This window comes from Vulpes lagopus, chromosome 19 (assembly GCF_018345385.1).
Source record: "Vulpes lagopus strain Blue_001 chromosome 19, ASM1834538v1, whole genome shotgun sequence".
NCBI lineage: Eukaryota > Metazoa > Chordata > Mammalia > Carnivora > Canidae > Vulpes > Vulpes lagopus.
Genome location: NC_054842.1, coordinates 45,230,255 through 45,252,923, shown reverse-complemented (window position 1 = coordinate 45,252,923; position 22,669 = coordinate 45,230,255). Strand labels below are relative to the sequence as shown.

At 37.8% G+C, this 22,669-nt stretch overlaps 1 protein-coding gene across 1 annotated transcript in view; it reads left to right on the top strand.

Moving 5' to 3' along the window:
• Nucleotides 1-13,013: 13,013 nt before the first annotated feature.
• The window catches only part of ANKUB1 (ankyrin repeat and ubiquitin domain containing 1), a 28,314-nt gene continuing 18,658 nt past the window's right edge, over nucleotides 13,014-22,669 (top strand). The window contains 2 exon segments of the mRNA XM_041733702.1: nucleotides 13,014-13,107; nucleotides 14,457-14,599. Of these exon segments, the coding sequence (XP_041589636.1) occupies nucleotides 13,014-13,107; nucleotides 14,457-14,599 (237 nt within the window).

Here is a 22,669-nt window from a genome sequence, read left to right as displayed (position 1 = left end):
GCCCGCCGACGCCCCCGGGAGCAGTCGGGGACGCGTCGCGGGAGACGCCGGCGGCCCCGAGGCTGAAGCGGGGACCCGGAGGCCCGGCCCGGAGCCTGCTGACGTCAGCACTCGGCCTGCCACGCGCCATCCCCGGGACCCGTGTGATCGAGCCCTAGGTCAGCCCTTAAAAAAAAAAAGAAAAGAAAAGAAAAAAGGAAAGGCACCTCCTGCGATTAACCTTCTGCGTCCCGGGTACGCCGACCTTGAAGCAAACTGCTCTGAAACGTAAAAATGACCTGGATTGGGACAAGCCGCACTGATGAACCAGTGGTGGACTCAACCCCTTTATTTTTTTTTTTTTAAGATTTTATTTATTTATTCAAAAGAGGCACAGAGAGAGAGAGAGAAAGGCAGAGGGAGAGGGAGAGGCAGGCTCCGTGCAGGGAGCCCGATGCGGGACTCGATCCCGCGACCCCGGGGTCACGCCCCGGGCTGAAGGCAGATGCTCAGCCGCTGCCCCCCCCCCCCCCCCCGGGATCCCTCAACCCCTTTAAAGAGGCGGCGCGCCTGAGTGCGGAGAATGCCCGAAAGCCCCGAATTAGAACACCAGCAAACCCAGGTTCTGGTCCTGCTTCTTCAAAGTAAGGTGCCTTTAACCGTCCCTTACAGGTGTCACGTTCTTACACCTTCTCTTTTAAACAAAGGAGGGGGCTAGAGAGGGTTATCAGGTAAAAAACACCTGTAGAACAGCCCTGATGTAACTTGTCACCCTGACTGCTCGGGGAGGGGGCATACCTGAGTGGCTGGGACACAGGAATGGGAGGAAAACTCCCTATTGTGTATGCTTTTGTGCCTTCTGGATTTTGAACCTCGTGATTGTCATGTACTCAAAACTTAAACACACACACACACACAAAATAATTACAGCAAAATAAAATTCAATAAAGTCCATGAAAGGTACTCCGCTCTGTTATGTGTCTTATGACTATACATACTACATATTCTAAGATCTTCAGCAGGGGTGAGGACAATAATGTATTGTCCTGCCTTTAAGGGAGTCATAAATAAAAATCAGAATCAGGAGGGAAGGGGAGGGAGGGAGGAGCAAACCTGGAAAATCAGACCTGGAAATATTACATAAAGGCTAGTGTAATTAATGTAAACATAATTACAGTATCTCTAGAAGCGTTTCATCAAAGTATCTCAAGTTGGTTTTATGTTAAATCCGATATTTTTAATGACATCATGAAAAGCAAAATAATAATAATAATGTCCATATCCTACACGTTGAAAAGGAAAGGGGAAAAAAAACAGCTTTGTTTATTCCTTAAATAAAAGCACCTTGAGTACAGGACTTTTTTTGTTTTTAAGATTTATCTATTTTTTTTCAACGACAGAGCATACAAGCGGGGGAAGGACAGAGGAAGAGAGAAACCTCAAGCAGATTTCCCCACTGAGCTCAGAGCCTGACTCACGGCTCCCTCCCAGAACCCTGAGATCAAACATCAGCTGAAATCAAGAGTCCGAGGCTCATGGAACCGAGCCACCCAGGTGCCCCGAGTACAGAACATTTTAATCCGACTTTATTCTTCTCTTCAGATCACTATAGGTGTAGTTCTCTCAACTATGAACAAGGTAACATGCTATTTTTACTGCATTTACGAAGAATTGTGCTACCCCCTGCAGAAGCAATTGTTCTCCCCATTGTGCTGAATGAAGGCAAACTGGAAGAAAATAGATTGGGGAAATGTACCAGTTTTTTTTAAAGTACATTAGACAGTGAGATTGACGGATATCTTAGTTGTGGTTTTCAAGAACATGAAGGGTTAATATGGCACATGATACTAATAGTTGCTAATTGTCTCCTTAAAAAAAAAGAAAGAAAATGGGCTTTTAGGACTTTGTGTCTGACAAGTTTTTTTTTTCTTTTTTACATGCTCTTAAAAGTATAAACGAAAAAAAAAAAAGTATAAACAGCATGTGATATTGTAGCATTTCCTACCTCCAAAATACTATAAGACAGCAACAACTAAAAAGAGAATACCCAAATAGCTTACTGTCTAAAATGGCTTAGAAGTCATTCTCCCTAAATAGTGACAAGAATGCAGGCAGTGTTTTAAGTGCTGAGATCAACTACAGACATTAAAATGACTCTAAATGTTGTTATATTTAGAATCAGAAGAAAATGGGGTGCCTAGGTGGCTCAGTCGGTTAGACATCTGCCTTCAGCTAGAGTCATGATCTCAGGTCCTGGGATTGAGCCCCAAGTCTCCCTCTCCCTCTGTCCCTCTCCTGCTTGTGCTCTCCATCTCTCTCTGTCTTGTGCTCACTCTTTCAAGTACATAAATAAAAACTTTTTTAAAAATCAGAAAAAAAATTTTAGAATCAGATAAAAACCTATTTTCATTTTGAACAGAGAATAAATGTATTACTGTGATAAAAGAAGGAAAGGAATCCATAAACAATCCATAGAAATTCATATATGTGGGAGGAGGCACATTTGAAGTACTGAAAAGAACTTCTAAAAACTATTTTAGGGAGTTTAGGGCCAAGGATTAGAAAAGACTCAATTTTTTTTTTTTTACCAAGTCCCAAACAAAAATTCATCTCGTAAGATAGTAAGTGAAAAGTTCAGAACACAAAAGGACATGTATCAGTCAGAAAGTTTTTTCCACAAAGCTTATTTATTTTCAGAGGAATTGAAAAAGATTTTTTTAAAAAGTCTATTGCAGGTTAAATGCCTTAAAAAACGATCTGGTCATTGTTTCCCTTGGGGTGAGTTGTCTCCCTTTCTTTATGATGAATAACATACAATTTCAACTTTTCCTTTCTCATTTGGGACACTGAGAAGCAATCTTCCTCTCTTTGCTAACAAAATTATAAGCAAGCAAAAACTCACATGACATAATGCTATATAAAGATTTAAGAACTCGGGAGTGTGAATTAAGGCCATCATTTTGAGGGATCCCTGGGTGGCGCAGCGGTTTGGCGCCTGCCTTTGGCCCAGGGCGCGATCCTGGAGACCCGGGATCGAATCCCACATCAGGCTCCTGGCGCATGGAGCCTGCTTCTCCCTCCGCCTGTGTCTCTGCCTCTCTCTCTTCTCTCTGTATGACTATCATAAATAAATAAAGATTAAAAAAAATTTAAAAAAAAAAAAAGGCCATCATTTTGGGAAACAATTTGGCATTATCTGGAAAGGCTGAAAAAGAACATTTTCTATGACACAAATTCCAGCTCAGGAAATATACCCTAAAGAAACACAAAATAAATTCAAATACAGGTATTATAATGAAATTTAAAAATCGAAGAAAAGCAAGTTCTGAAATTAAAAAATAATACAAAGGAATGGCGACTGACTTTCTCAGCAAAAAAAAGAAACTGGAAGTCAATGAAGTAATATCTTCAAATACTGAAGTAAAATCATTGGAATTGTCAATCTAGAATTGTATGCAGGGTTAAGCTAGCATACATTTTTTTAAGATTTTATTTTTCATTTACTTGAGAGAGGGAGAGCACGTGTGTGCAAGAGAAAAACCAGAAAGAGCATGGGGTGGAGGAGAATGAAGGGGGGGCCATCAGCAGCGGTGGGCACCAACGGGGGACAGGGGGATAGGTACAGAGAGACAGACTCCTCACTGAGCCAGGAGCCCAATGCAGGATTCCATCTCAGAACCCTGGGATCAGGACCTGAGCCGAAGGCAGACACTGAACTGACTGAGCTACCCAGGCACCCCAACCTATCATTTAAATGTGAACGCAAAGAGATTTTTATTGAAAGAACTGCTAAAGGATGTCTTCAAGAAGTCAAAAATTGAACCCAGAAAGAAGGGGGAGATGCAAGAACGTATGGAGAGCCAAGAAATTGAATATAATTTTCAAACCAGTTGACACAAAAAAGGGAATAAAGCAAACATAATTACTCCATAGACTGGCAGGAAAGTTGAGGTGGGAAAGGAGCATAGTGTAGGTATCGTACATGGCAAATATAACATGAGGCACAAGAAATATATCAATCACCTTCTAATAAAGGTACATGGTATAAATGTGTCAGTTAAAAGGTTATCAGCTACATTCTTTTTAACAAGAAATAATAACTAAAACTCAAAGGACACCAAATGTTTGATAGTAAAAGGAAGGGGAAGATATACAAAGCAATTAACAACCGAAGGAAAGCTGGTATACCTTATTCTCAAGCCTTTCCAATCATTCCTTTCAATATTGCTATTTCCTATATCTAGCTTTTGATCTCCAGGTAATCGGTGCTCTCAAAATACTCCCAAAATATGCCCCACCCTAACCCTGACCTCCTAACTAATAATAACAGCTGTAGCAACCCTGTACTAAGTTTTTTTACATTATTTGGTTAATCTTCATGACAACCTTAGGTCCTACTAATGTGTTTATTTTTACAGATCAGGAAACTATGGTTCAAAGAAATTAAATAGCTCATCCGAATTCATGCAGCTAGTGAAAAATGTAATAGACTTCTTGGGCTCTGGAACTGGGATGTGAATGCAAGTCCATCCATATCAGAGCCTGAGTTCTGAACTGAAATGATAAACAATAGGTAGCCAACATAACATGAGAGAGAAAGCTCCAGGTTGGACCCGAATAACTCTCTTGGTGAACTTGGGCAAGTAATGCAATCTCTTGTTCCTCAGTTTTATCACGTTCTATCTCTGTATAGCTGTCCTGCCTCAGTAGCACCCCTTATCCAAGCCTATCCTTCATTCTCCAATACCTGAAATGTACCCGTCTTAGATCTCTAAAGATGTTTCCAGCTATCATTTAGAAAATTTTTAAACAAATGAATACGAGAGCATTAGTCTTCTTAAAGATAGGTATTTTGCAGGTTAGCTTCCAAAACCACAATGCCTTAAATTAAAATTAAATTTTAAAGATTTTTATGTATTCATTTCAGAGAAAGAACATGTGAGCAAGAACAAGAACAAGGGGAGGGGCAGAAGGAGAGGGAGAAGCCGGCTCCTGCCTGAGCAGGATGCCCAACACAGGGCTCCATCCCAGGACCCCAGGTCATCACGTGAGCCAAAGCCAGGCACTTAACCGACTGAGCCACCCAAGTGCCCTGAAAATGAAATTTTTGATACTAAAATGAATGAGTGGAAACACTTGGGGGTCAGGAGAAACCTTCCTAGTATCCCTCAGCTATGACATTAGGCAGACTAGTGCTTTTCAAACATGATTACACACAGGAACACCTGGGCATTTGCTGAAATACAAATGCTGACTCAATAGGTCTCTGGTGGAGCCTGAGACTCCGAAGTTTCAGCCAAGTACCCAGGTAATGCTGTGATCTGCAGACCAAACTTGTAAATCATCTGTTCCTTTTACAGATTAAGTCCATCTCTTTAATCTATTGTTTCTTTTCATGTGTTTCTTTGCTAAATAGTAAGTTCAAGAAACTGTAATATCTGATTTTTAATTCCCTCTTTGGTTGACCCAAGAGGGTATCCCTTACTTTTTTGCAAACTATGCTATGCACTTACAAAGATATATTATAATGAACTCAACATATCTAGGCGTTTTAGGATTGTCCAAACCTGCATGATTTCTTTTCCAGTTAAAATTAAAATAACAATAAATTACTTTTAAAAAACTAACTAAAACTGTACTTTAAATGAATCAGGAATAATATGAGGACAATATTGAGAATTAAGAATTCTACTTCCTTTTTTCAAACCTATTTTGATTCTCAAAAAACTGGCCTATTGCAAAAAGGTCCAACCTGGCACTACAGACAAATGCTTTTTTGAGAAAGGTTACCAAGAAGTGGGAGACAACACAGTAAATCATCACACCTAACTTATATTCAAAATAGAGACTACTAGTTCTTAAACTTTCCATAGGTTAAGAAATGTGAAGCAAGGTTGGTGGTCAAAATAAGCTTGCATCTTTCATTTGCTAAAAATTATTTTTTAATAAATCTAACTTTTAAAATTTCATGAATTTTTAACGGAAAGTAGCTCACTTTATGTTTACTACTCTACAAATGAAAAATGCTTAAAGATATCAATCATATCTCAATAGATTGTTTTGTTTATATATTTTATCATTTTCAAGAAAATTAGGGATTGCAAGATTGAAATCACGGTTTTGTAGGACTATTTCTTGTGGAAGTTTAAAGTATAATTTTCCTCTGATTTTCTTTATGTTAAATTTGGAAGGAGTTGACTCAAACTCTCCTTCTCTTTACAATTACTTTTTAAAAAATCTCCAAAGAGCTTTTAGTTCCTTGCTATTTAGAATATGGTTCAGGGAGTTTGTTAGAACTGAAATCTCAGTCCCCACCTTATAACTACTCTGTTAGCAGGGCACCTGGGTGGCTCAGTGGTTGAGAATCTGCCTTTGGCTCAGGTGGTGATCCCAGGGGCCTGGAATCAAGTCCCCTATCAGGCTCCCCACAGGGAACTTACTTCTTCTGCCTATGTCTCTGCCTCTTTCACTGTGTCTCTCATGAATAAATAAATAAAATCTAAAAAACAAAAAAAACTACTCTGCTAGAATCCACATTAAAAGGCTCATCAGGTGATTCAAATGCATATTTAGGCTTTCTTAGATGAAAACAACAGAACTCTATGACAAATTTTTAAAGTCATAAAAATAAAAGCATAATTGTATATTAAAAAGAGATGCTACAATGAGAAACGACCTTGTCAGGATGACTAGTATCATAAAAGACAAGCAATAACTGTCAGCAAGGATGTAGAGAAAAGGAATGTCTTTTGTTGGTGGTATGTAAATTGCTGTTGGTAGAAATATAAATTGGTGCAACCACTGTGGAAAACAGTATTTTTTAAAAATTAAAAATAAAATTATCATATGATCCAGTAATTCCACTACTGTGTATTTACCCAAAGAAAATGAAAACACTAATTCAAAGAGATATATGCACTCCTATGTTCACTGTAGCATTATTTACAATAGCCAAGTATGGAAACAAGCCAAGTGCCCATCAACAGATGAATGGATAAAGAAAATGTGGTATATATGATGGTATATATATATGATGTGTGTATAAATATATGTATATTCAAACACATAAATACAATAAAATATTATTCAGGCATAGAAAAGAATGAAATCTTGACATTTGTGATAACATGGATAAACCTAGAGGGTATTATGATAAGTGAAGTTAGACAAAGAAAAATAAATACCATATGATTTCACTTATATGTGAAATCCAAAAACAAGAAAGACAAAACAAATGAACAAACAAACCAAATAGACTCAAATATAGAGAACAACCTAGTGATTTCCAGAGGAGAGGTGGGTAGGGGGATGGGTGAAATAGGTAAAGAGAATTAAGAGGTACAAACTTCCAAATATAAAATAAAAGTCACAGAGATAAAAGTATAGCATAAGGAATATACTCAATAATATTGTGAAAATGTGTATAGTGACTACACATTACAGTGAGCATTGAGTAATGTATAGAATTGTCAAATCCCTATGTCATACATCTGAAACTAATATAATATCATGTCAACGAACCTTTGATTAAAAAAAAAAACATATTCCATCAGTTCTCTCTTAACATATCACCAATGAGCATTTTTCATACCAAAGCATATGCTCCTAAGGAAATTAAAGGACCATCAATCATCAATCATTCAGTATTCCTTTACAGTATTACTTACCATGTGACATAAAGTTCTATTTCTTCTTGTTTTGTATATATCATATAGCATGTATGACGTGTATCAGTATATCATAAATCAGTAAATATTTTTAAATCAATGATAACATGTGATTATTTCAGAGTTTTTAAAAGGAACCTAAACTAAGGGGTTAAATTGTAATAGGGAGAATGCCATAACTCTAAATGCAGAAATAAGAATCAAGTAACTAACTGATTTCCATCTATGAAATATATGAGAGATCCGAGGACTAAAATATTAGTCACTGATTGTGACATGGTTGTTTTCTTTTTCACCACAGATCATACATAACATTTTTTTCTTGCTCTTTCTATCCCTGATATGTGTCATCTTCCTATTTACTTGTTTTCTCTGTATTTAACCTAATTCTTTCATACCATTATTCCTAACAAACGCTTCCTTTCCTATTTCGCTAGATTTGTCTTTACCTTTTCCATGCTTATCCCTACTATCTGACCATTCTCTTTAAACAAAGCTTAGTTACTTATTGTTTATGAATTACTCTCTTTGTCTCTTCCCACCATTCCTTACCTACTCTGAACCTTTCCTCTACTCCAAACACATGTACACATTCAGGAAACTCCATGTTTAGTCACTGCAGTGACCCTGCAGAGAACAGTGCCTGGTACATAGTAAAAGCTCAGTGTATATGTACTGAATGACTAAAATGAACAATATATCTTTATGTAAGACCAAACATCTCTTCACTTCCAGGCCATCTATTTTGTTTGTACATCTTGTATCACAATTTATCCTATAATACAGTTCTTGGTCCAGATATGTTGGACACCTACCATTTTCCATACTCATGGGAAATCCCTTAAGGTCACATTCATCACCAAATCTTCCAAAGACCTAGCATATTCCATTGCATGTACGAAGCCCTCAGTAGGCTAACTAAATTAATTAAAAACTCCTAGCCAAAAAATCCCACAAAAAAAACACAAAAAAACCTCAAAAAGAGCTTCTAGATGCTAAAGCAAGCTATTCCGTGATTGCAACTAAGAAAATTTTCAAGTTTCTGCTTCATCAGTTCAAGCTGTCCCTAGATTACTAAGAGAGCTTCTTTTTATAAAAAAAATTATTTATTTATTTATTTATTTATTTTTTCATGAGAGACACAGAGAGATAGAGAGAGATGCAGAGACATAGGCAGAGGGAGAAGCAGGCTCCATGCAAGGAGCCCGATGTGGGACTTGATCCCGGATCTCCAGAATCAGCCCTTGGGCTGGAGGTGGCACTAAACCTCTGAGCCACTCAGGCTGCCCCGAGAGCTTCAAGTCTACTTATCATTTCATTATTACAAGGTAACTTTTAATGATATCAATCTACAATAATCTAGCTTGTTTATTCACACTGCAAAGCACTGACAACTGGGGATACAAAGGTGATTAAGATACTGCCTCTCCATCCATAGTCCATTCTGACTATGAAGAAGCTCATAGTCTAATGGGAGAGGCTGACACTGACATAATACATGGAATGCAGTAGAAAAGATCCAATAGTTTAAAAATGTATGATACAGTGAAGGAATAGAAGTCAAAAAAATAAAAGAGAGAGAGAGAGAGAGAGAGAGAGGTCAACTTTCCTGGGGAGATGAAGAAGGCCTTTTGAAAGGACTCAGTTGGACTTTTTTTTTTTTTCATTTTACTGTATTTTATCTAATTTAATTTGTTGAGTGGTAACGCTTTCACATGGTTCAAAATTAGAAAAGAATAAAAAGGTAATACACACAACAACAAATGCTGGTGAGGATGTGGAGCAATCAGAACTCTCATTCATTGCTGGTAGGAATGCAAAATGGTCAGTCACTCTGAAAGATAGTTAAGCAGTTTCTTACAAAACTAAACATACTCTTATCATACCATCCAGCAATTGTGCTCCAGGGTATTTACCCAAATTAACTGAAAACTTACATCCACACAAAAACCTACACATGGATGTTTATAGCAACTTTATTCATAATTACCAAAACTTGGAAGCAACCAGGATATCCTTTAGTAAGCGAATGGATAAATAAACTGTGGTACATCCAACAATGGAATATTATTCCATACTAAAAAGAAATAAGCTATGAAGTAATTAAAAGACACAGAAGAACCTTAAATTCATATCACTGAGTGAAAGAAGAATATCTGAAAAGGATGCATACTGTATGATTCCAACTATCTGACATGCTGGAAAAGACAAACCCATGGAGACAGTAAAAAGATGAGTGGTTACCAGAGGGTAGGGGAGAAAAAAGGGATAAATTAGCTGAGCACACAGGATTTTAGGGCAATTACTCTATTCCATATGATACTATACCAGTGGATACATGTCATTATGCATTTGTCAAAACCCATAAAATGTATAACACCAAGAGTGTACCCTAATTTAAAGTAGGGACTTTGGATAATGATGATGTGTCAGTGTAGATTAATCAGTTGTAATGAATGTACCATTTAGTTTGGGATTTTGATGGGGGAGGCTCTAATGTGGGGGCAGGAGGTATAGAGGTACAGGAGAACTCTATATATGTTCTGCTTAATTTTGTTATAAATCTAAAAGTTCTGTTAAAAAAAAAAAAAGACAATACGGTGAAAAGTATTGTTCTCATCCTTGACCCTTGGCTGCTCAAGTCTTCTCTCTACAGACACCAATGATTCTAGTTTCCTGAGTATAATTCCAGGAATTTTGAGGTCGATGCAAACTATCTATATTGTATATCATGTCTATAGATATGATTTCCCTCTTTCTTCCTCAAACTGTAGTATATGACACATTCTGTTTTGCACCTTACTTTTTTTACCTAATCATATGCCTTGGAGATTTTTCCATATTGGTACATGGTTTATTTCTCTTGCCAAAACATTTTGGCTAATATCTTGGCAACAACATTAAACAATTGTGCTGGGATTCCTGGGTGGCGCAGCGGTTTGGCGCCTGCCTTTGGCCCAGGGTGCGATCCTGGAGACCCGGGATCGAATCCCACACTGGGCTCCCGGTGCATGGAGCCTGCTTCTCCCTCTGCCTACGTCTCTGCCTCTCTCTCTCTCTCTCTCTCTCTCTGTGACTATCATAAAAACAAAAACAAAAAACAACTGTGCTGATAATGGATATCCTTATCTTGTTCCAAAGGAAGATGAACCTTAAAAGATAAATATGAATTAGAACTCTTCTGATTTTAAGTAATAGAAACCAATTAAAGCATGCTTAAGCAAAATTGAGGAGGGGGAGAAATGTATTATATAGAGAGAAGGTGTCTCACAATTCAAGGGCAACAGAAACCATGGGAGTGCCCTCTATGTCCTGTGCTCCTCTTCGTATGTCTGTTTCACTCTTTCTTCTTAGCTTTCTCTGCCACTCAGTCACGTTAGAGGAAGAAGATGATTCACTCACAGTCACTAAGTTGCATGTTACAGATCAAACCACAAAGTCATATTTTCCTTCAGGCCAGAGAGAAAAGATTCTAACAGTTTCATTCTGGTCCAAATAACTGTAATGATAAGAAAAGGGTCATATTACAAACATCACTGCTGAGGACAGAGGTAAGGAAGAAATACTTAACATAATTTTGAGCTGGGCATTTACTCTAAAGGCAAGTAACTACAGCCTACAAAAATATACATGTATAAATAAACATGTATTTCAGGAAGCGACAAAACACTTGGTTGTGATTTCTTAAAGCATATGAGCTTCTTTAAGATCTTCTGCCTTAGATTGGTTTCTCTGTAAGCAAAGCCTGAGACAGGGATTGGGATGTATGTCGCTTACTGAGGGAATGCACAAGAAAAACTAGTCTGGAAGAGAGTTCGGCAGAGTTGGGAAGAAGAAAAAGCGAGGAAGAATGTAGTCTCAGGTAAAGTCCAGCCAGAGCCTTATCTACAAGAATCCTTTGCAGTTTTCACTCCTGATGAGAAGCCAGGCCTTTTATAGTCCCTTTGCCATCAGTTATTGCGGGGGGCGCCCGGCTTTTTTTCTCAAGCTCCCAATTCCCAATTGAGGGCAATTCCTTGGAGAAGGGGCTTTAGCTATGAGCTTTCACCAGCCAACAGTCACAGCAGCTTGAGGGGTGACACCAAAGCAGCATCAACTACACACCATGTTAATAGACTTTCTATGAAAACGTTGACAACATAAAAAGATATCATGAAGTTGCAACACTTGAAAAATATGAAGTAAAAAGAGCTCTGCAATGAAAACCGTTTGCCCTTTTCAGGTTTTCCATTTTTTCAAATTTCTTGTTGTTGGAACTCAAGTTGGAAATTGGAACAGAAGCAACCTACAGGTTAACATTTACTGGGCACCAATCACATGACTCACATTGTGCTAAGTGCTGTTAATAATAATAAGAAATGCAAGATGAGGATTCTGTTAGATGATGAGGAATTTGAGGAAGAAGACAAGATTTACAAACACAAATGAATAATCAGACATAACAGCACTAAACAAAATGTATCACCCTGGGAGAGACTTACTTAGAATTAAGTTCCAGTACATGCTTACTCTATAAACTTGAGTAATGGTGCTTAATATCTTTGCTCAGTTATTGAGCAGAGTTTGAAATGTTTTCCACCAATGCTAAGGGAAGTTGAAGAAGATAACAATGGTAAATTGCTGTAAACAACATAAAGGCAAGGACTAAAACACATATCAACTATACCGTGTTGTTATTGGGTAGATTCTATTACACAGAGACGGAAAGGGGAAACCACAGTCATTTGCCTACGCATTCATCTCCAAGTGGGCATTGTTCTGTACCCGGTAGCAGGATTAGAAATACCGCCAGGGAACAAGTACACAGAGTTGTTATGGAAACCAGAATGCTTCAGCTCAGAGTTATTTACAGAGAACTTTCAGGATTACCACATTCAATATAATCAAATCTGTTTTGCTTCACTGTGCGCCAGTATATCCCAATCACATATCTATTTTGAAGGGTCCTTCAATCAGAGCTGCACTTGAGTGAATACAGATTCAAGAGTCTGTGGTTGGTGGTCACATCACAAAAGTGTAATTTATGTGTGGCATTTCTGTAATACATGTTTGGTGCTTGTTCACACTTGCCCCAACCATTGTCTCGTTTGCTGGCTCCTGTACTATAGGAACAAGGTGGCTGTTGACTGCCATTGGCAGAGATACATTTCCTCCAATACAGCTGCTGTCTGTGTTGCCCAATACTCAGACAGCAGGACTTGTCTCTTCACATTCTCTCAGCTCAACTTTCAAGCTAGATAGTAACAGCTGCCTCTGGCCATCATTTTTGTCCTTAATTGTGAATTGGGTTTTTTCCAGCTATCCAATTCTTTGAAAAAAAGTTGCAGGGTTGGGTTTTTTGTTTGTTTTGTTTTGTTTGCTGAGAGAATGAGGATTTTCATAGCCTTTGAGGGATCTTTTGAACCATTTGATGTTTCAGCAGATGAAACAGTGGAGGCTGTCAAGCTGATAATAAAGGTAGGTACTTTGTCCCTAAGCCACTAAGATGTATACTAATTTTAACTATGCAGTGGCCTTACACTGTACATGAGGTAGAGATACATTTTCAGCAAACTGGGAACTAAAGCTATTTGAAAAGATCATTATTTGCTTACACAACAGTTTGATAAGAAGATAGCAACTATGGAGGTATTAGGATGCAAACTGAGTCAGTAAATTCTCAGGAAAAAAAAATGTTTGACTTCTCTTTATGAAATGTGTGGGTTGTTTCACTGACAAGATAGTATTAGGGCAATTCTTCACAAAAGGACAAAAACAGGACATTAACTCTAAACTATATAAATAGAGCATGCCAGTTGTCAGATAGATGGCATGTTTGGTGAGCAAGCAACTATAAAGATCCAAAGGATTTTGGAGGTGGAGAGGACTTTAAACAACCTCTGAGCTACAGACTCATTTTGCATCCAGGGAAACTGAAGCTTAAAGAGGTTGACCGTCTTATCTACAGTTACAGAACCAGAGTAAGAAATAATTTGGATTCAGTAGCTTTCTCATAAATTTTTAGAAATATTCCCTCTACAATGGGCAATTAAGACAAATATTTAGGTTTTGACTATCAAATGCATTTGATTTGGAGATGATCATTCCCTTTTGCTAAGGTGCATTTGTTGAATCACACTTACATGATATGTAGTAGATCACTGTGATTACTGAAATAGATCTTCTAACACAGAGGCTCTTAACCTTTCTGTGTCATGAATCCCTTTGGCAGTCTGATGAAAGCCTATGGACTCCCCAGAATGTCTTTTTTTTCCCCAGAATGTCTTTAAATGCACATAGTAAAATACATACAAAGAAAAGCTATATTGAAATATAATTTTCAAACATTAAAAAACAAATTCGTGATATAGTGACACATGGGCTTCTCTAGTAATAGTATCACATTTTAGCAATGCATCTAATAACTGTTGTAATTTCACAGTAGTAATTCAGTATAGTATTTTGAGATTTCTGCAACAACTATAATGTGAAAATGAAAATATGTCATCTTTACAGGTGACAAAGCCATAGGTATAGCCAAATACCGCTTCTTTAGTTTGTTGCCTACATACATAATTGAAAGAAAATCTTAATTTCATTTAGAATTAATAAAAACAAAATATAGTTTTTTTCCCATTTAAATTTTATCCATAAACATTTGGAGATGCCTACAGGCTTCAAGTTAAGAACCCATCTAATACTTCTTCATTTGTCCAAAACAATTTTATAGTGCTCAGTGGAAAAAAAAAAATGTAAAAGAAAAGAGATTATATTGCTGGCCTAGAAATGTTGAGATATACTGTTTTCATAATATGCTATTGATTTTTAAAGATTATTTCCACATTCCTCTCTCTGAAGATGAACATGGCAGGTGGTATCTGGAGCTGATGTATGCTGGAGCAGCTCTAAAGGACAGCTGGAGTCTTGCTGATGTTGGAATATCTCTTGGCTCAACTCTCAAATGCTTTGTTAAGGTATGATGATCAGAATAACAATTGTCCCAGATATCTACCTCATTTTTAATAACATTGTGGATAATTCAACAAAACTCATTTCATAACTTAGGATGAAGTTTTCTTTTCTTGCCTTCTCCTCTCCTCTGTTTGTCTAACTGGCCTTATACACGATTTCCACTGTATGGGGAAATAAGGTGTGGAGACTGGATGGAGTTACCCCTGTTTACTTATTTCCTAATCTATCCCCCTTGTTGACCAAAACAGTCATTCCAGAACATCCCACAAACCAATACTGGAATGAGGGCAAGGGATGGATCTGGAATATTGATATAGAAGGAAAATTTGATCACTTCCTTTGGTCTACAATGAATTAAGGGCAGGGGAGTAAGGAGAGGGAAGAAATTCTCAGTAACAAGAATGATTCAAGATTTATTATTCGGGAATCTAGTTTATTTGCAGTTGTTTAGAGCTTTCATTTGTGCTCTGATCCCTTTATCCAATTGCTGCCTTATTTTAGAAACTCACTAACTGAAAACAATACCAACCAATAAAACCCAAAAGGCTTTAGTTTGCACCCTACTTGCAATTCTGTATCAGTTGCTTTTCTTATTTATTGTTTCTCTTCTTGTGCCATTGTTACTATAGTGATCAATATATCATATTAGCCCAGCGCTTTATTTCTGTCAAATGCATCTAAAACATGCTCGTTGTTTTTTTCTTTTTTAAGATTTTATTTATTTATTCATGAGAGACACACAGGGGCGGGGGGCAGAGACATAGGCACAGAGAGAAGCAGGCTTCATGCAGGGAGCCGGATGCGGGACTCAATACTAGGACTCCAGGATCACACCCTGGGCTGAAGGCAAATGCTCAACCACTGAGCCACCCAGGCATCCCAAAGCCAATGTTTTTAAAAAAATCTAAAATATTTATCACTAACTAGTAAAAAACAGGAACACCCCAAAAATTGGCATTGCAGGATCCTATTTAAGTAAGAAAAAATAATATATTTGTATGTGTGTTTTTAATGTTTTGTGAGCATTTATTCATGTCTTATTGTTATATTCTTGAAGAATGTTTAGTTATCAAAAAGATAAATAAAAAACAACTCTGATTTCTCCTTTTCTCCTCTGACACTAAAAAAATTATAATACTCTTTCAGGCAGGCTGAATTCCATCTCATTTCTTTTTTTTTTTTTTTTTCCCATTTCATTTCTTAAATGTCTTTCTTATGTTTTTAAATATATTTATAAACTCTGTTTTTGGTACTCTATGGGCTAAACCATTTAAAACATCTTGGAATTTCCCAGCCAATAATGATGTTTGAGACTTTCTTGTTTGCTTACTTGGAGATAGTGGTATAAGTTTATTACTAATATTTGAGTTGCTGGAGGAATCTGATTGAACCACAGCTATTCAGGGATGTAAATAATGTGTGTAATAGTATGAATAGGATACTATTATTTAACTCAGCCCTGGCTTTATTTTCCTTATTTAAAAAAAAATCTAACTTTTATTTATTTCTGACTAGGAAGTACATTCACATGGAGACAAAAGATATAAAAAGTATATACAGTAAAAAGTCTTCCTCCCACCTCTGGCCCCCGGGTTCCCTCCCCAGACGCAACCTATTTCATAGTTTTACTTACAAAAATATTTCATAAATTCTGCCAATAAAGCATCATCCATCACAGTGGTGCAAGCTGTCTTTTCACTGAACTCTGATCTTTCCCTGGAGTTTAAACTGCTAATGGAAAAAATAGAGTATAGAGGCAAAATGAGTTTACCAAAGAGAGACAGAATATAATTATGCATCACAGGATTGGCCAACGCATAGGGTTTAAATAAAAACTCCCAAGTTCCATGGAAATCTTACTGATACTAATCTTCACCTTCTCCAGTAGAATCACATTTAGAGAATTTCATATGACTGGTTCTGAGAAGAAAAACAGTATCTTAAATCTGAAGGCCTAAAACAGTATCCTGCAAAGACCATAAATATTAGTTTTCATCCTTAGTTCCTGTTTAGATTAAATGATAAAAGAGGCCTATTTCAAAAGTCATACTACTAGCAGTGTATGGATAATAATAGCCCCAAATGAGCTTCCAACAACAAAAATACTTCATGAAAATATCCCATGCCTCAGAGAATGCAGTCAGACCAGTTCTAAGCTGTCTAATCTATTTTAGGTAACAAAAGGCTGCATTCTAAGTCATGTTGTTGCTTTATTGCATAATTAGACGTATACAAATTTAACTAGTATCTTTCCTATTTAACTATGCTACTTCATGCAATTAGGTCTACCTTCTGAGAATTTTGGAAAGCTAGTCTCTTCATTTATTTTGGAACAACTTAGACATATCAAGATGTAAACCAAATGCTTTTGCAAAGTTTAAAAATTCACCAAGTAAGCAATTTTCTTTAAAAAAAAAAAAAAATACAAGTGGAGGGGTGCCTGGGTGGCTCAGTCAGTTAAGCGTCTATCTTCGGCTCAGGCCATGATCCTAGGGTCCTGGGATTGAGCCCTGCATAGGGTTCCCTGCTCCCAGTGGAGTCTGCCTCTCTCTCTCTCTCATTCTTTCTCTCATTCTCTCTCTCTCTCCCTGCCCTTGCCCCCCTGTCATGTGCTCTCTCTCAAACAAATAAATAAAATCTTTTTAAAAAATACAAGTACACATTATATATGAAATAAATAAAAAATATTTTATGTCTTTACTGTGCTTACATTTTGTATGAATTACAAAGTGTTCCTTGTGTGAAAAGAGGGAAAGATTTTAGATAAATTAAGAGGTGATCTGCACCTAAATACATTTTTTAAATAGTCAATATATTCTCCAGTTCCCCTGCCTAGGTTTAATAGGTAATGGTATTAGCCTTTTAATGGTAATGTAGGCACATTTGGAAAAGTGAATGGAGGCAGGGGCAATATGAGATGAGTGGGGAAGGAATATTGCATTAATTTTTCCTTCTTAGGGGGATAGTTCCTATAGAAACCATTAGGAAAAAAAAGAAACCATAAGACATATCTTCTATAGGATATATATCCAAGTTCTATTAACATAGGAATCAATCCTGCCCATTCATTGCTGCTGAGCTACAGGTCACTGTGTTCCTATAAACCATGGCATGATGCAATGGAAAGGCCTGGCTTATTGCTGGGGATGCAGTAGTGCTATCACATTTGCCTCCTTCATTCTAACCAGTGTTATTGCAGAAACCATTTCTTGAGCTTTGCCCACTGTTGGCACCCAGTGCCTAAATAGTACCTGCTATATAGGAGGCGCTCCATAAATATGTGATAAATAAATAAGTTGCAAAGGCTTGGGTGGTAAATTTTGAAAATTAACAAGATATATGATTGGGCACCTGAGTGGCTCAGTTGGTTAAGCATCTGTCTTCAGCTCAGGTCATGATCCCAGGGTCCTGGAATCAAGCCCCATGGCAGGCTCCCTGCTCAGCAGAGAGCCTGCTTCTCCCTCTCCTGCTCCGCCTGCTTGTGCGCGCGCTCTCTCTCTCTCATTCTCTCTCTCTGTCAAATAAATAAATAAAATCTTTTTTTTTTTTTTAAAGAAGGTATATACTTGTTATCAGAAACATCATAGCAAGGTATTGAGATTCATTTCAGGGTTTGGATTCCCTCCCTTACCATGCCATCTCTCCTCCCTCTCTATCCCCAAGGCAAGGTGCTCCTGCATCCTTGCGCTTTTTCCTATCCAGCATCAGGGTTCTTAAGTGCAAGCAGCAGAAATGAACCCTGGATAATTAAAACAGAAAATAAACATATTGAAAGGCTACTAGGTAGTTCACAGACTTGAGAGGAAGACTAGAGGACTGGGTTCAGAGAGTATGTAGCCAGAAACAATGTCTTAATCATTTCCCAGAACTAGTCCAGGAATGCCACCACTGCAGCCACCTCTGAGCCCTCAAAGCGGGCACCAGGTACTGCCACCAGCCCTGCTGCCAGACCAGCAATGCTTCAGATCTGCCACTGCCAGGGAGGATGCCCTGTGTCTGCTACCTCTCTGCCTTACTGGCTCCTAATCAAACTAGGGCTGGATGGGTAGGCCTGATTGGGAGCACTCTGGTCATATGTCCAGGCCCTGCTGCAAAGGGGGCTAACAAGTAAATCTCACCGGTCATGCCTTTAAAGTGTGAGGTGGGGTGTGCCTGGATGGTTCAGTCACTTTTAAGTGTCTGATTCTTAATTTCAGCTCAGGTCATGATTTCGGGGTCATGAGATCAAACCCTGTATGGGGCCCTGCGCTAGGCATGGAATCTGCTTGGGATTCTCTCTCTCCCTTTCCCTCTGCTACCTCTCTCTCATCTCTCTCTCTTAAAAAAAAAAAAAAAATAAAACAAAATAAATTGTGAGGTGGGCTCAGTCTCTCTAACACTCCTGAGTTCCTTGCCTCCTCCTTCTCTCACTATCTGAGGTTAAACTTAGTTAATCCTTTCTGGCATCTTTGGAATGTTCTTTTATGGTGAGAGATTGGGTTAATTGAGGTAGTATTGAGTAGATGTCTATTAGACAAGTTGGAGATGCTTAAATGATATTAGAAGGTCTATAATTGACTCAGAATAATATACCTTTAGGAGATCCCTGGGTGGCTCAGCAGTTTAGCGCCTGCCTTTGGCCCAGGGTGTGATCCTGGAGTCCCGTGTCGGGCTCACGGTATGGAGCCTGCTTCTCCCTCTGCCTGTGTCTCTGCCTCTCTCTCCCTATGTCTATCATGAATTTAAAAATAATAATAATAATAATATACCTTTAGCTTTTTAAAGGCACCAGTAATGCATAAACTCCAAAGTCCAGTAGACACATAATATGTGACTTTAGATTTTAAATATATTTTATACACACACATAAAAAAAAGTATAAATATGCTTCCTAAAAATCTAAAATTTAGGGATACCTGGATGGCCCAGTGGTTGAGCATCTGCCTTTGGCTTAGGGTGTGATCCCAGGGTCCTGGGATGGAGTCCTGCATTCGGCTCCCCATGGGAAGCCCCTTCTCCCTCTGCCTGTGTCTCTGCCTCTCTCTCTCTGTGTATCTCATGAATAAATAAATAAAAACTTTTTAAAAAAATGTATAATTTAGGGGTACCTGGGTGGCTCAGGCAGTTGGGCATCTGACTCTTGATTTCAGCTCAGGTCATGATCTCAGGATCATGAGATCAAGCCCTGTATCAGGCTCTGTGCTGGGCATGGAGCCTGCTTGGGATTCTCTCCCTGTTCCACTGCCCCTCCTGCCACCACTCATGTGGGCTCTCTCTCAAAAAAAGAAAAGAAAGAAGAAAAATGTATAATTTACAAATGAGGGATGCCTAGCTGGCTTAGTTGGAGGAGCATGTGACTCTTGATCTTGGAGTCATGAGTTCAAGCCTCATGCAGGGTATAGAGATTACTTATATTTAAAAAAAAAAAACAACTAAAGAATAAAAGAATAATTTACAAATAAAAACATGTTTCTAAAAAAATGGCTATCTTTTCTAAGATGAGCCATAGAAATAGTATGTAAAGAAAGTGTCTGAATTCAATGTCCTAGAATCCAAGTATAACCTCTCCAGGATGACTTTCATACAAAAGAAATTTATGAGGTCAAGATGTTCATGAAGATATCTCAATTTGAATTCATTCAGTGCAACAAAAACAAACATTATTTCCTCATTTCATCTACTCTGGAATAATTGGGGCAAGTTTCTACTTACTTAGTTCTTCAACTCCAGGACAGCAAAATATAAAAAAGCAGAACTTGCGAAAACTGTATAGCAGTGTTCAAAATTTTCATTAACTCCTGTTTTCTTTCCATCTGTTTCTCTTTAGCTTTTCCTATTTTATTGTTAATGCACATGTATCTATTTACAGTGAGTTTGGATGTGGTTTATTAAAACAAAAGTGGAATTCTTACCATGAAATAGGTCTATGTATTTGTTTTTATTGAAAAGTAAGACAGGGCAGCCTGGGTGGCTCAGTGGTTTAGCGCCGCCTTCGGCCCAGGGCGTGATCTTGGAGTCCTAGGATCGAGTCCCACGTTGGGCTCCCTGCATGGAGCCTGCTTTTCCCTCTGCCTCTCTCTCTCTCTCTGTCTCTCTCATGATTGAATAAATAAAAAAATTTTTAAAAAAAGTAAGACGTTTTGTATGTACCTCCTACCATGGTATCTTGGTTTATTTGTAAAGGGGAAAATCTAATTTTACATATGTTCAACAATGATTTGTGATAGTATTGTTTATATAATAACATCCAACTTCCTTGAGTATAACTACACTCTAAATATTCCCTTATTTAGAATATTTGAGGAGGGATATCAAGAGAGATGCCTTTGCTTACATAGATAATGTGAGTTGACAAGTTGCTGTTATCTCCATCCACCTGATCCCTCTCCAAATAACCAACATGAAGAAGGGTCTCCAGTTCATATGCCTCAGTAGAACTTCAAATGAGTTTTCTCACAAAAAGAAGGTTTATGAAATGGTTTTTCATAGTTGTGTGTTTTTTTGTTTTTTGTTTTTACATGAGCTGTTTGGGTTCACATAAGGGTCAGAAATGCATTCTTGCCATAATGTTCTACATGATAGACTCATAGAAGTGCCTTCTTTTTATGGTGTTCTACAAAACAGACTCATTAACTTTGTCATTATTTCTAACCGGTACTTCTAAATTGATACAGTCCATCAAAATCTCACTGGTAAAAAGACATATTAAGCATGGCAGGATGCTCCAGTGTTAGTGCTATAGGAGGCCATGCATTCAGCTCTTCTCTGCTCTGGATAAATAGTATCAAAATAGTAGAAAGAGGACTATGTTCAAGATACATCATGAATTAAATGGATGTGGGAAGTTCTTGGGAGCTAAAAAAAAAAAAAAGAATAAACTCTGTAGGTGCTAATTTTCTTGCAACTTAAGAACCTAGATTCATTAATAACTAATGTATTTTCTTACCTGCACTTTTTGATTTTCATCTAAACATTGCCATATATTTTGCAATTCTCCTTTATCTCGTTTCAGAACTTTTTGTATACCTAGGTTATAGATATTCACGTTTATTAATATTCTGAGAAGCTCCTTTTTAACTTACTTCTCTATCATCATGTAGTTGCTAGTTTGCTATTAAGAGTGACTTGGGCCTGTGTTACTCGGTTGCACATTACATATTTGATTTTAAGTATAAATTAGTATCTGTACCAGATTAGTATCTTGTTAGCCCTAACAAGAAATAAAAGTAACCATGAAAGAAATAAGGAAAAACTATTGTCTAAAATATAATTTGTCTCTCTTACCTCCTTTTTATTGTTTTATTTTTTTAAAAAAATTTATTTATTTATTCATGAGAGACACAGAAAGAGAGGCAGAGACATAGGCAAAGAGAGAAGCAGGCTCCCTGTGGGATGCAGGATTCGATCTCAGGACCCCAGGATTATGACCTTAGCTAAAGGCAGATGCTCAACCACTGAGCCACCCAGGTGCTCCTTTATTCAGTTTTCATAAAAATTTCTTCCTGCCTATAAATATCACATGGATTAGGCTGGACTTTAATGAAGCCATAAGAAAGCATAAGTATGTTGCAAGGGCAAAGGTGAATCCTATGTCCTTTCAATTTTTATTGAGTGGGTTTATGAGAAGCTATTGAGAACAACCATTCTAAGTACTTTAGACTCAGGAAGCAGAGGGCCAAACCTGCTTTTGGTGATTTGAGTTACTGAAATGGGCCCCAGATCAAAGCATCACAGCCTAAACGTACATCAGTAACATTCATTACTTTTTAAAGGCTCTAAGAGATCTGTGTGTTGATTATATCATGGCAATATGTGATCTGGGAAGAGGGGAATGAAATTAATGTATTATAGGCCTAAGAAAGGGAGGGGGCTCCTGGGGAATCTGGAGGCAAATTTTGACAGGAGAAAAGGGGAGGAGAATAGGGCTGAACTGGAGAGCAATGACTGGCTGGAGCCCCCTAGAGAAACCCGGAGGCCTGATGCTTACATCTCAGTTTTGGCAAAGCTTTGCAACTCTTCTTAATGTACAGACTCAGATACACAAAAGGAGTCTTGAATATTATATCCAAGCTGTGCTTATGGAGGTGTTAGTT